Here is a 14,727-nt window from a genome sequence, read left to right as displayed (position 1 = left end):
TCTCCATCTTCTTTGAATCTTTTTACATCTTACTTCTCAGATGCCCTGACCCCCAACGTTGCCTCCAAGGCAGGGCAGCCAGGAATTATGAAATGGCCGATGCCCAAGGAAAATTGAGTGCTCCCCTGGCAATGGGATGGAAATAGCTGACACAGTGACCAGGTGGCGCATGGTTGGGCACATGTGTGAGCCCTGTCAGTAGAATGAGCTTTGGCCACATGACCAGCCAGGCTTGACTGTACTGCCAGTTCTGTGTGTGTAGCACCCTTCCAAAAAATCTGACAAAGGGGAAGAAGTGTACACTCCACTTGCTTTCCTTCAGTCCAGCAAATGCCCCAGTGATGGGCTTGGGGCCAAACAGAAGGGTGACATTGCTGGCAACCTGATTCAGAGTTTAGTGCACCTTGCATTCATCCTGAGACTGACAGAAGGTTACTTTCCTTTGAAAAGTATTCTGTTTGACTTGATCTCAGGGTGTATGAGAATCCTGTCTCTAGTGATTAAACTAGAGAATTAAACTAGAATACTTGAAAAGGATTCTGTTTGACTTGATCTCAGGGTGTAGTGATCCTGTCTCTAGGGATATTTCATTCACTGGATGCTAGCCAAACAGTGATCTTGCACGCGTCACCTAGACCTTACCTGCTCCACATTTGCCACCCCAAGCACTAATCTTGGTCTTGCACCCTTGAATGGGTCAGCTGATGATGTCTTCATGTGCAATTTCCTAAGGTTTTGGTATGAGAATCCAGGGGTGTTCACTCCGGTCCAGCTCACACAGATACGGCAGGCGTCGCTCGCACGGATCATCTGTGACAACAGTGACCACATCAGGCAGCTCCAGAAGGATGTGTTTCGGGTGTCATCTTACCCTCAAGGCATGGTTAGCTGTGATGAGCTCCCAGAAGTGGATCTACGCATGTGGCAAGACTGCTGTGAAGGTAGAGGTGATAAGGACAGTTGGCCAGTTCAGAGTACTCATTAAAGTCGTAGCAGTGCTGAACCCATGTGCTCTCCCCTCCTCTGTCCTCTTCACCTCTGGCACAGCTGTGATAGAGAAGTCCTAGCTTGTTAAGTCACAGGTTAGATGATATGTGATTTAACTGCGACCTACAAACCAGGATATGAAACAGGCATTTGATCTTGGTTTCATATCCTGGTTTGTAAAAAAAGTTAAAGCACCATTCCTGGGTCCAGGAAACATGCAGTGGTTTAACAAGCAAGATTTCCTTAGTCTATGAGGGTGAGAGGAAAGGGCAGGGATGGAACACACATTGTATCAAGGCTCCTTCAGCTCACGTTCCTAATCTAACAAACCACAATTTGTTGGATAATCTGAACGATCTGGGGTAGCATATCAGGAAGTTCCTTCTCCCACACTAGTGGCAAACCACTGCCTTTAGTCATGACAGCTATGTAGAACTTCCATGTTCAGAGGCAGTGTACCTCTGAACACCAGTTGCTGGAGTTCACCAGGGAAACAAAGCTGTTGCCTTCATTTCTTGCTTTTGAGCTTTCTGAATACATCTGGCTGGCTCTGGGAAGCAGGATGTGCCGGACTCGATGGACCTTCTGGGCTGAGCCAGCAGGGGTCGTCTTATGTTCTTATGACTTGGGCTTGGGCTCCAGTTGCTTTTTGGGGGTTTTGTGCATCTTCTAAAGATAAATCACTGAGCGTAAGGCAAGCCCCTAATCCTGGGCAGCTCCTGTCTTGCAGCTGAAGGGCAAGTCCCAGCAGCAGCATCTTGCATTCCTGGCTAAGTGCACAACTAGAAGCATCCAAGAAATGGAAGGTACCATAACTTTTTCCTCTGGGTTCTTCTGCTCTCACCTTCTGCCAGGTCAGGCTACTCTTGCCGACTATAGAGCCCCTTCTGCCTCCATGCCAGACTCTGGCATTGATTTCCCCATGTGCAAAGTGATAGAATTTTTTGGTGTGATTTTTCAAACCAAATCAGGTTTGGGGAAAAGGATGATTATACTGTTTTGTTATGCATAATAGAAGAACTGCTTTGCATTGGTATGGCTGTGTCCTTGATAAGGGCAAGTGTCTGCAAGTGTTTGTAGAGATGACTGGGCTGGGAGGGAAGACAGCTCCTAACCCACCTGCCAGCTGTTTCCACCGAAGCATTTCAGGTTGCTTCTTTTGCAAGGGAAACATCAGTCTGGAAGGGAGGAATCAGGCCAGAGATTTCAGGGGAAAATCTTTAGCAAGGGCAGGGCCAAGCACTTCTTTTCTTCCTCTGCAAAGAGCCCCACTTGAGACTGAAGCACAGCTGAGAAGAGTCCCCTGAGCTGATATGACTGCAGCATCGCTGTGTGAGCAAGGACAGCAGTCTAGATTTGGCTGGCAGGATTCCAGCGGGCTGCTCTTCCTACCTTTCTGCTGTTCAGTAGCCAACTTACCTATTCGGTCTAAACAATTTTGTTCCGTGCTTTTGTATTTCTATTCCACTTTCTGCTCTAATGATAAGGCACTCAGTGTGGTTTATGGTAGATCGTAATGGCCCCAAAAAGATGATATCAACAAAAAAACAAATATCAAACACAATAAAAAATGTAGAACAGCAAAGTTAGCCAGGCAAGAAAAAGCAGGTTGTATGTGTTGGGGAGAGTCCTATTTCTTCTTTGGTAGGAAATGCACCCTATAAATGTTGCCCAGCACCTCCCCCCTCTTGAGGAATGTGGAGCATGGGTGCATACATGACTGACCCTTTCTAAACTTGTCACCTGGCCTGCAAAAGTTTCCTTTTTCTTTCTCCCTAGATTGCAGGACGAGGGGTCAATTTCGGGCGCTCTCACAACACTTCCGAAGCAAGAGATCTTCTGACTTCAGCTACCCAGAGGAAAACCCTGCTAACTCCAGGCTGGGTGATCCAAGGTGCAGTGCCCCATCAACTCCTTTTTCTTATTAGTACATAAAAAGGCAGAGTTGTTGTTTGTGCCCTCCTGCGCGCGCACACTAATAAATCTGTGCTGAATTGTGTGCAGATCATTTGAAAAGAAGGCAAGGTATCTAGGCTGTATTTTGGACCTGGTGTGCAGGGCCATTTGTAGATGTTTGCACTTGCTGGATTCAAGTTCATTCTACAAGGTCCTAGGACATCACCATCTGTGTGCCCCCTGCACAGCCACCACATTCCTTTGGTTTGGTTGAGCAGAAAAGACCCTCCTATAAAGTCTTGTTCCTTTTTTCTCCTTGCAGGATGAAGGGGACTTCTCTGAACCATTCTCCAGAAGAGGATCTCGAGTCTTTAGTGAATGAACTTGAAAAAGCTCTCTCCTCTCTTCAGAAACAAGTAAGCACTCTTGCGTCAAACAACCTTATGGGGTAAGATGGGGTCAACTCATATATTACTCTGGGCACATGCTTTTCGGGCACATGCTTGTTTTTCATTGTGAATTTGGCCCTTAGGCTAAGAGTTGTGGGCAGGCCAAAAGTCACCTGGGTGTGCTTCTTAACTGATTGGGGATTTGCACGTGGAGAGTTCATAGACCTGGTCTGACACTCTTCATAGTCCCTGCACTGCACTGGCTCTTGACAGGTAATTGGAACTTGCCCAGATTTCACTGAATAACCCCTATCACATCTAGTTGAACCCTAAAGTCTTTCCAGCTTTGTCCACATCCTCACTGGAACTCTGTATTCTAAAGGAGATTATCTGGGCATTGATTCCATCCATGGTGCTAATGTGAATGTGACCCTTGTTGCCTTTGCTTTCAGGTAAATTCTATGGAAGACCAGCTGAGGCAACACCAAAGAAGGCCTAGCAAATACGGTCGGCAGCAGAAGACTGGAGCCAAGTGGAGGAAAAGATGACCCGGCCTGCTTCGTGCTGATGTGAGCAGGACAGAGCAGGTGGAAAGAGGGGTGGCATGAGGTGTTCTCAGGAGCAGGCTGGGGGTTCCAGGGCACCCTTTGCCACAGTGCATGTCCTGGCCCTCTTCCATTTCTGTGTCTGGGAAGGGAGAGCCACAGATAGTCCTCGTACGACTAAGAGCGAACACAGCATGAGGAAGAGAAGCAGGTTGCTCTCCCTTGGAGTGACAGACATGCAGACCCCTGAATCACAAGCCAGCACACCCATCGGTCTTGCTCATTTGCACTTCCTCGCTGCAACCATCTCTTTCTTACAATGGCTTCTGTCTCCACCTCCCCCTGCTGGGGATGAGCTGGAATTACAACCATTCCTCAATCTCAGAAATTGCCCTCTCATTTTGCACTGAGATGAGATTAAACTGCGCCCTTCCTCATTTATTTTGGAGCCCTGCACAAATTGGGAATCCAAGCCACTACCGACACCACCACTCACTCTGCTGCATTTAGCAAGGGGGAGTGAGCAGATGGTCCTCTTGATTGTGTAGCCCTAGTCTGATGCTCTTTCACACTTTATTCCAGTGGTTCCCAAACTTCTAAAATGACACTCACTTTACCAGCCTCTCAAGCCTCTGTTTTTATTCTTTTTACTGTAGTGGGAGGGCACTGCCTTCTGGAGCATTTGTTGAGCTTGGATTTGTTGGAGCTTATTGGATTGGGACCATTCTGGTGGCATTGCATTCCTCTTACATGGGAGGTATTCAGTCTGTGCTTAGGGCCTTCCTAGGGAGGTGTGGCTAGCTCCCAGGGGTGTCTGGAGGGCAAGAGGTGGCCACAACTGTTCAGCTCATCTCAGATGCACTTGCCTCCCTACTTGCTGCTGAAAAGGTGGGTGGGGCAGTGTGAGGTGGGGAGGGCATGTGAAATATGGTGTAGGGAAGGCTGGATGAGGTGCTGAATCTCATCAGCACAGGGTTTGCTCCTGGCAGGCTTCAAACTGGGAGCGAAGAGTAAGTAAAGGCAGCGCCTTCCTCCGCTTGGAAGGAGGGAACCCAGCCTACTCTTAGTGGGGGGGGGGTGTCCAAATGCCCCAGTCTGCATTCCTTCTTCTTCCCTGTGGGGAACAGGGGTGGCATCTGCATGTTGGGGTGTATGTGTTTGAGCAGCCCCCATCTATTTTGGGGGTGAGTTGTAATCTTGCTCTGTGTGGCTGCAATCCTATCCACACTTTCCAGGGAGTAAGCCCCATTGACTCAAATGGGACTTACTTCTGAGTAGACCTACCTAGGCTTTGGGGTCTGTGTCAGCTTAACCAAGGATCCTCACCTTTCTCTTTTTCCTCCCCCTTCAAAAAAGAAAAAAAAACCACCCTTGATGGTTTTGTCTCCAAAAATTGATTAAAAAATAAAAATACCCATTCCTTTTCAGCCATCCGCCTCCTGGGGGGGAACTTCCCATGTTGGCTGTTATTATAAGACAAAAGGCACAATCCTAGCTAGGTCTACTCAGAAGTAAGTCCTATTGTGTTCAATGGGACTTACTCCCAGGAAAGTGAGGTTAGGATTGCAGCCAAACAGCCTCTGGGTCTCAGTTTCACATCAGTTTGCAATTAGCAGATACACACAAAAAAGTCTTCCGCTCCCCCAGCAAATTCATCACTTCTCTCCCCCCCCTTTCCAAAACCCTCCAGGTGTGCTGCTAACAAACTCAGGGCACAATCCTAACCCGGTCTACTTGGAAGTAAGTTCTATTTTGTTCAATGGGGCTTACTCTCAGGTAAGTGTGGTTAGGATTGCAGCCTCAGAGTGCTGGCAGCTGTTTTCGTTTCTAGTGTATAATTATAACACCTTCATCCCCATTTTGGGGGTAACTGAGGTGAGGTGATGTAATGGGGAGCTGCGGCCAATGGCCACAAGGATCAGGGGAGCTGCCAGCCAGAAAAGTTCGAGAACCACTGCCTTACACCAAAGCTGCCTGCTTTATGAATGCCAAGGGATGTGACCATAAGGTGATTGGGCAGCAGTGTTCCCCTTCCCAAAGTAGCAGCTTGTTTAACCATTTATGCACATAGCTTAATCTGCCTTGTGAGTTTCGTGACCCACCCAAAATTGCATCGCAACCCACTGGTGGGTCCTGACACAAAGTTTGGGAACTACTGCTTTATTCATTCAGAGGCTACCAGGTGAATCCAAAGTTGAAACATGGCAGCAAGGCAAGGCCAGCATTTGATTCACTGGTATGACAGTTCAGTCGTGATATATCTAGCCGGGAGGAAGCTCCTGGGAAGACTGTTCTTATATTGGGCCTGTCTTTACACAGTGAGAACCGGCAAAGGCCCTGACTTGCCTAAGCACAGGCCCTCCTTGGCTTCTGAGGGCCAACAAGGAAATGGAAGGAAGCAGCCAAATTACCTACACATTTGTGCATTGTTGGCATAATTTGCATGACTGTGGTGGATACACCCTGTCTCAAAATCTTGCTCCACCCTCAAATGCTCCAAATGATTACAGTTCAGTCCCTTGACATCCGGGGATGAAGTCACAAATCCATAGAGACAAGAATGTGTATAAATATGAATGTAAATATGAGTCTCTCATTTTATCGTGGCCAGGGTAATGCTGGCCTCGTGCTTTTGGTCTTGTTTCTGCAAACCTAAAGGTGAAAAACTCACTTTTAACAAAATCATCAGTCTTACGATTGCAGGTGCTTTGCTCAGGGGATAGCCAGTGGCATAGCTAGAAGGGGTGCAAAGCACAAAGTTTTGCAGGGAGCTTCACCGCAGCGTGCAAGCGGACCCTCCCCCTCCCCTTCAGAGCCAGGCGTTCACCTCTGTTTTGCTCCCACCGCCAGGGATAGCTCTGAAGGGGAGGGGCCGCTTGCATGCTGCAGTGAAGCTCCCTGCAAATCTTTGTACTTTGCACCCCCCTCTAGCTATGCCACTGTGTGCAGTCCGTGTCATAGCCACAGGTAGGCCTCGTCCTGCACTCGTCTTCTAGGTCCCTTCCCTGAAACTTCAGCTTCCCATTTCAAAAGGAGAGAGAGACTCCAGCTTTTTAATTGCTGACATATGAGTAATAATAATAATAATAATAAAACTTTATTTTTATCCCGCCCTTCTCCCTAACAGGACCCTAACGGGACTCCCTAACGGGACTATCTAGGCAGCTTTCTACTCAGTTTTTCAGCAAAACTTAAATCTGATCCTGTTTCTAGAGTTGTGGTCGATGAACACAAAAGCACTGCGATGCCTTGCAAGACCCTTGACTTTCCTAGTGAAAGGGAGTTTTATGTTGTTGGAACTTTTTCATAAATGAAATATCTTGCAACAAACAATTTCATTTAAGTTGTTGCTGTTTTTGTTTGATTTCTATCACCTCCCCATGTACCCTAGGCCTGCCTTCCTTATTTCTGGCTATGAATTTGAGTATAATGTATGCAGTTAAATTTATACCAGTCTACATTTTGCAGAAAACGGCACCTTTTATGTATGTGTTCAGAAAACTGGGCTGAAAAGGTCTTCCTGACTTCCTGATCTCATATGTGTGTTCTGTGTTTCACCCTGTTCAGATTATTTCATGGGACTGTCAATGCATTGCACTTGCTGTTTTCCCAAGAAGAGCCCGTTGGGGTTGACAGCACCGCTGGGCACCACTGAATCCTGGGCATGTCCTTCTGCAGAGCCCCTCCCTCCTCCCTCACTGAGCTGATAAACCACAAATGTCTCTGATTCCTACACTGCCTCTACTTCCACTTGCTTTGTCTTGAGATGATTTTTGTTATGAACTTCTGCACTCCCCTGTCCTGCTTTTCACAGCTGGAGCACGCAGTTCTAGGACAACCCTATCCACAGCACCTTGGCTGAGAATTCCCATGCTGTTTTTCAGGAGCCCACTTCGGGGAGTTCGTCGTACCCTTTAACAAACGACCCTAGACAACTACTCAACCTTTTGCAGACACTGTAAAAATGTACTATCTTCAGAAGCCAAAGACCTGACAGCAGCCCAAGCAAAGCCACTTAGGAATGCCAACTTTTGCTCTGTACATGTGAGGATAAAACATTCCAAATCACTGAACAATTGGATCAAGGAAAATGCCAGCAGACAGGTAAAAACCAGCCGGCTGCACTGATGGTTACGGCAAATGAGAAGAAAGGACACATCTGTTGGAGCGGGCCCCTGGCATACCTGGTGTGCAGTCGCCTGCACTGAGAAGCACAGCCGGCAACAGAGGTGGACCAAACTTCCCTTTAGGCTGCTACGCTTCGTCAGTCATTATGAAGCAAGGGGAAGCTTCTGAAATGAACACCTGGCTGGGTGGTGGAACCCACCCCTGCACTGCTAATAATGACCTTGTTTATCCTTGGGCTGCTTTCCTCCAGCCGCTGCTGCTTGTTACATAAGACCTTTCCAATCATCTTGGCCCCACAGGAGGCATTAATAATGCATGGAAAATACAACTCTCTACGAACCATTCTGTAATGAGATAGCTTTCAAATAAGGAAGCAGCTCCATTAGAACCAGCGCCAGAAGATGGCACCTCAGGCCAAGGGCCCCTGGGCCATCAGAGGGGCCCAGCCAATCCCGGAGGTGCTTCCACAACAGCAGGAGCGGCCCTTTATCAAGAAGGTCACTCCATTGCACCTTCTCCAGATCATCTCCAGGGCCTCTGAATCTCCCATTTGCAGATGAGATAGCCACAAAGAGAGGGGAGAGTGACAGCACCACTTCCTCTCCCCATCCACAAATTGAAGTCTTCCCTCAAACTGACTCTCAGTCACTCAGAGGCACTCAGGAAGCAGAAGGCCCAGTCAGAGTGCTTTGCTAGGACCCCCTCAGGCCTGGAGCCAACACTGACCTCAGTAGGCAGCTCTTTGATGCAGATTTAGATTGCATCCAGTGCCCCTTGTAGTCTACGCTGTGCCTAGTCTCACTGCGCTCTGACCTCCTGCAGATGGGAGATAATTCGGAAGCTGGCCTGGAAAGCTCAACCCGCACAGAGGCAAGGGCAGATTTTCTCTCTGCAGCAGCAACAGCAAGCGTTCCCCCTTTTAGTACTAACAACTGGTGTGCAAGTGTGGGAAGTTCTTGTGTCAACACCTCCTAAGGCCATGCTTACACTACATAGCATGGATTGATAGAGCTGTTGTGGCTTACTGCAGGGAACCCTGGGTGCTGTAGTCCTGCAAGGGAATTTGGGTTCTCTGCGATAATTCTCAACACCGTTTTCATCATTGCAGTTCCCGTGGAGAAACCACAGCCATGAACTGGTCTCATGTATGTAGTACAGAGATTACTGAAGAGGGAGGGTGTGCATTCTGCTAGCTGGTCCAAAGAAAATTATGAGGGCCTGCACAGAAAGCTCCAACTCAGGCAGCAGACCTTGTGTATCTTTTTTTTTTTTCCTTTACTCCTAACTGGTCACTCTGCAGCTCAAGCTTGAAAAAAAACTCAGCCAGGTCTTGAATCCTGTTATTTTGTATGGTGCTCTTGCTATTTGTGGTGCTTTTAAAAAAAAACAAAAAACAACGGTGCTACAGTTTGTCCCATGTTATCTTAAGATGGTCCAGGTAATTCTGATTGGGTACAGACTTACTTTGACTCCAGAAAGTGGCTCACAAGGGATAGTGCTAACAGCCCTGAATTCACTGGTTATCTGTTCACAAACCTCATATTTGTCTACACTGTGCCTTTCACTACAATTCAGCATCAACAACGCTGAGCAAGATGAACCAATGGCCTGACCCACTCTAAGGCAGACTCCTCTGAGTAGCCAAGGCACCACCAAGATTTTTCCAATCCCATTGGGTTTTTAATTAACTGTGTCCTTCCTGCCATTTTTGCCGATTGCCACTTCCTGTTGAGCATGGCAGATGCCACACAGCTTCTTATGTGCCTCTTAACCAATCTGTTCTAGTTGGGGGGGTCATTATTTACTGATTCTCTCTCTCTCTCTCTCTCTCTCTCTCTCTCTTTTAATTGCAAAATAGTGCTATTTTGAAATAAAACATGAACAGGAATAAAAGGAAATGAGTAAATGGCTCTTCTCTCCAGCACCAGGTTACAGGTCGACACACCTAGCAGAATGTGGTGGGAAAATGCGGAAGTTTACCACTTTAGACAACAAATGAGGGGTATCATTTTTGGATGCCCCCTATGTAAATTGAAAACAACCTCCCTCCAAATGGAAAATGACCAAATCTATCCCAGCCCTCTGCTTGCTGTGCTGGTTTTCTGCCTGAGAGAGGGTGGCTGTGCTTCTTCCATCTCCCTCCTTCTCAGTCCCTAGCAATGGGCCGTAGCGTGCTACCTGATCATTCTGCTTCATGTACAGATCAAGACAGGAACTGACTAAGAGGCACTTAGACTACTCATCAGAAATACTCCTGCCCCACAAAACAGGAAACCATCCATGGGGCAGAAGCTATAAATTAACCTTGGAGAGGACCTCTGCTGAACAAGGCTCACTTCTGATTGTACAAGGATTTTGGCAATGGGAAATGGCAGGATGACAATGTTACTAAGTGTTGTATGGAAGGTCCATTTAATTCTACTTCCAGTGGCTTGTGGAAAAGAATGTCCCAGTAGCTCTTTTTATTTTTTAAGTTTATTATAATTCAGCAGCTCTTAAGGCTCTTGATCCTCCCCTTGGAGCCTTAACATAATTGTGTTTTGTGGAATTTACAGCCACTCCTGCTGCTGGCCTCCTTTTTCTCAGGGAGCAGCTGTTAAACCTCACACAGTTTAAAGTGGGCTGAGCCAAATGTCTCCCCAACTTTGCTTCCCCAGTCTCCGGGGGGGGGGGCATTTTGGCAATCTTTTCAGCCATGGGAGACAAGCTTACTGCAGGCAATGCAGCATCCCTCCTGAGTTCACCGCACGCCCTCACTTGAAATTTCCCCTTGGAGAACTTTTGTTCCAGGCCCAGCTTGCATTTCCCCCTGCAGAAAAGCTCAGCTCTGCTCCCTTAACAGCACTGCTCACAATCTGTACATGTAAACTGAAGCCCCTTCCCCCTCTGCTGCTATAGGTGCTATGGGGGGGGGGGGAGAGAGTACATGTCCAGATCCCTCCTTTACCCCGGTTGGGGCAACAGGAGGAAAAACCACCCTCCTGCCCACACTGTCCTGCCACACAGGAACCGCTACCAAAGCTAGAGCTGCACTAAGTAGCCCCAGATAGGATACTCCTGTGTTTGAGCGCATCACAAGGGCCATGTGCAAAGGCCCTTCATTATCATGCACTGATGAGAATCCTTGCATGTCTGGCAGCACTGACTGTAGGGAGTGCTGAAGAGCTTGATGCTTGCCACCTATGTCTTTTTTCCTATTGGCTAAGGCAGGGGTCTCCAAACTTTTTGGCCAGAAGGCCGCATGAAATATCTGGTGCAGTGCTGAGGGCCGGAAAAAAAATTTAAATATAAAATTTAGATAAATAAATTAGAGCTGGAACTTAGATGAATGAATAAATGAATGAGTGGGCTCATTCACTTAGCTTCTCTGGCCCTCAGAATACCCTCCAGATGCAATCAGAGCACAGCTCTGGTCATGTTCAGTCAAGTGGGCCAGAGACTTTCAGGGGACAAGAGGCTGGCCGCGGGCTGGATAGAGGCTCACTGCGGGCTGCATCTGGGCCCCAGGCTGGGGTTTGGAGACCCCCTGGGCTAAGGGATGGTAGGGAGGCCTGCGGTCTCAGGGGACCTTGCCCATACAACCACAATCTGGAGCTGGAGTGGCCCCAGGGGTTCAAGCTTGGGAATCATGCAAAGCAGGTCAGTGCTTCCCATTCTTCCACCTCCCAAGAGCAGTATGGGCCAAGGAGCTCCAATGTCATGCCATCCTGTTTGCTGACGATTATTATTGCAAACAAAATGACATTATTTTGTGCCTGTACGTTTTTGCTAGATCTTGTGGCAGCATTTAGAAAAAAGCCTGGCCCTCTTAGGGAAAAGTCTGTTCAATTGACCAGTAGCATAGCTAGAGGGGGTGCAAAGCACTGAGTTTACAGGAAGCCTGACCGCACCATGCAAATGGCCCCTCCCCTTCATAGCCATTCCAGGCGGTGGGAGCAAAACAGAGGCAAACACCTCCATTTTGCTCCCACTGCCTGGAATGGCTCCGAAGAGGGAGAGGCCACTTGAAGGGTGCCATGAGGCTACCTGAAAAAATTAGTGCTTGGCACCCCTCTAGCTATGCTACTACAACTGACTAATATTCAGCAGCTCACTGACTATTGGGTTTATATGGGGTTTTTGTTTGTTTGTTTGTTTGTTTTGTTTCAATCTGAAAATGATTGTAAATTCCAAAGTGGGTGAGGGTGGTGTGAAAGGAGAAGAAACTTTACATTCTGAACTTCTGTCTTGTTGAAAATAAAACAATCTGAAGACCATCTAAGAGTTGATTGTGTCTGTGAACCTGGTAATTGCTGTTCTGCATTCAACCTCAGAGGAGAGATCACGGCCCCGTGATGAGCATATCCCCATTACTGGCTTATGAATGGCTTGACCTTGAATTCTCCCTTGAGAAGGACCACCACTAGGCAAACTCCAGTGTTCAGAAAAAAATATGTGGTACAGTTCTTGGAGGCTGGTACCACCTTCAAGCATAGGTGGGGGAATCGCTTCTGAGGCCAGGGAGGCTGCATGCTGCAGCTGGAGGGTTCTGGAGGGCTAGACTCAGCTGAGTCCCCACTGGAGAAGTCCCCACCAGAGAAGTGGCACTCCCCGACATGATCCAGAAGCCTGGAACCTGGGGCCCTGTACCCCCAGCCCCCCTCAGCAATGCTAGCGGATTAGAGGAAGATACGTTTGGAAGTGAGACCGAAGTGCACACGTGGAGAGATTATCAAATGCTTTTTGCATAGATCTCACCCTGCATTTGAACTCTACACTCCCCAGTAGACTATAAACCCCATGACACAGTGTGATGAGAATCAAACACAGGAAACACTAGAACTTGTCTCACACAGTCTTGAGTCACAATCCTGCTGCATGGCAGATTTTATAGGCTGCGATAGACTGCGGATTTGTGCGTGTAGGGAGACCACACAAGGCCTGTGTAATACTCCACATCAGAGTCGCATCGGAGGGGATGAAAATGAGAGCAGATGGAACCTGTGAAAGCAACACTTATTACACACTTACTCATTCCCATCTCCCGCCCTCCCTCCGAGCTTGGCAAAGTCTTATGCTTTAGAAGAAGCGTATGGTTGTCCCCAATTCTACTTCTAACACATGCACCTTAAAACACATGGTAAACAAGGCAGCCAGTACCATGACAAAGAGAAGTAAATTACTAGGCAGCATAAGCAACAGTGTGGAAATGAGGGCTAATTTGGGTGCAGTTCAGAGCATGAGTAGCTCGGGTAATTAAGGAAGCTTCATCTGTGGCTGCCTACACGGATGTGCTGGCAGGCCTGGACATATAACTTCAGCCGGCAGCAAACTAGTTACACCTGATTGTCAAGTCTCACGTTTGGGAGTTCCCAGGTAACCAGCAAGAGCACTCAGGTCCTCCAGCACTGAGACAGCATCTCGTCGCGCTCCGTGTTGGTTCTAGAGGGGGACAAAGGCATTGGATACGACCAGAGTCAATCAAGAGAACAGCAATGAAAGACTACTGCTCTTTTCTTTCTTTCTTGGGAATAGCAAGGCTGCATAGTTCTGTTTGAGGAATTCTCCTAAGGGATGAACAACTTCATTCGGAAACATTTGACTTTCCTCAGCACCTTCTGGAACAAATTCTTGTCCAACAGCGTCCCAAGTAACTGCCCTCTGGAGTGCTGGGAGCCAGCCCCAGCGTCCCTACAGACCACCCTGGAGTCCGATCCGGCTGAGCCCAATTGCTTCCTCTACGGCGTGCTGTTTGATTACACAGCCCGGAGTGCAGACGAACTGAGTGTCAACAGGGGGGACAGGCTGTGTGTCCTCAAAGAAGCAGGGGAGTACGTCTTAGCGAGGCGGATTTCAGGCGATCCGGTTGTGGGCTATGTCCCTGCTAATTATCTCAGCAAGCTCAGTCAGGAACCTGCTGCCCAGCAGACGTAAGTATCTCAGTTTATGGATTGCTGGTGGTCATCGTCATCTGATATTCCTAAAAGTGCCTAAATCTACCAGGCGCTGTATGGCATGGGAGCGGGAGGGTGGATGTTGGGGAAAAATTACTCACTGAGATTTCACACCAGTTGGCCAAAGGCGTGAGAGAAACATCCCTACAATTTTATTAGAATTTGCAGGTGAAAACAGCTAATAGTTCTGACAGCATGACCACTAGGCCTTACGGATTTGACAAGACAGGCATCAAGGCACTAAGCAGTTAATGGAGTGGGTGGGGATCAAAGACCCTCTTCTTTGCTATTGACTGATTGGATTTATAAGTCACTGCCCTGCCCAGATCTGGATAAACTGGACAGCAATTTTATACATTGGCTTGCGATTTTTAGGGCTAGAAAATGCCCAGCAGTGGTTGCCATGTGTGTGGATTAAGCTGTGTGGACTTGTGCTTACCTCTGCCCACGTTAGTTCTTGACCTTTGGTTTCAGGCCAGTTTATGTATTTCATAGATTTGTGTGCTCCGCTTCCCGCACAGGGTGGGTGCCCAAGGTAGCTGACAATGCACAAAAATAAATACAATAAATGTCACTGTTAAAACAAAAAAACCATAGGATTATAAAATTATACAATAAAAAGTATAAAAACACAGCATAAAAAGCCCCCAGCACACATAAAACCAGTAAAAACTCACATAAAACCAGCAGCATAAAAATCATATATAAAAAACAGATGGTACGCATTAAAGATAATACAAACAGCATTTATTAAGGCGGCAACAAAAATGGCCATAAAAGGCAGCATACAGCCATCAGAAACATAAACGCAACATACCCTCCGCACAGCCTAACTTCAAAGCAAAAGCT

General features: G+C 47.6%; 2 protein-coding genes across 4 annotated transcripts in view; both read left to right on the top strand.

Annotated features, from left to right (window-relative positions):
• Positions 1–10,838, top strand: part of LOC136649765 (peroxidasin homolog) — a 59,356-nt gene extending 48,518 nt beyond the window's left edge. For 2 of the 3 annotated variants that reach the window (XM_066626669.1, XM_066626671.1), the window contains exons 19-23: positions 733–941; positions 2,767–2,881; positions 3,206–3,299; positions 3,725–3,841; positions 7,702–10,838. In XM_066626669.1, coding sequence (XP_066482766.1) covers positions 733–941; positions 2,767–2,881; positions 3,206–3,299; positions 3,725–3,820 — 514 coding nt within the window. In that variant the 3' untranslated portion in view covers positions 3,821–3,841; positions 7,702–10,838. Of the gene's footprint in view, positions 1–732; positions 942–2,766; positions 2,882–3,205; positions 3,300–3,724; positions 3,842–7,384 lie in introns of all 3 variants that reach the window. The other variant, XM_066626670.1, reaches the window with a different exon arrangement.
• Positions 10,839–13,498: 2,660 nt separating this feature from the next.
• SRMS (src-related kinase lacking C-terminal regulatory tyrosine and N-terminal myristylation sites) overlaps positions 13,499–14,727 on the top strand; it is a 34,582-nt gene continuing 33,353 nt past the window's right edge. Inside the window, exon 1 of the mRNA XM_066626672.1 lies at positions 13,499–13,854. Coding sequence (XP_066482769.1) covers positions 13,499–13,854 — 356 coding nt within the window. The remainder of the gene's footprint in view (positions 13,855–14,727) is intronic.

The sequence above is a fragment of the Tiliqua scincoides genome, chromosome 4, assembly GCF_035046505.1.
Source record: "Tiliqua scincoides isolate rTilSci1 chromosome 4, rTilSci1.hap2, whole genome shotgun sequence".
In the NCBI taxonomy this organism is placed as follows: domain Eukaryota; kingdom Metazoa; phylum Chordata; class Lepidosauria; order Squamata; family Scincidae; genus Tiliqua; species Tiliqua scincoides.
Note: the sequence above shows the minus strand (reverse complement) of the source record. Positions and strands in the feature narration are given on the sequence as shown.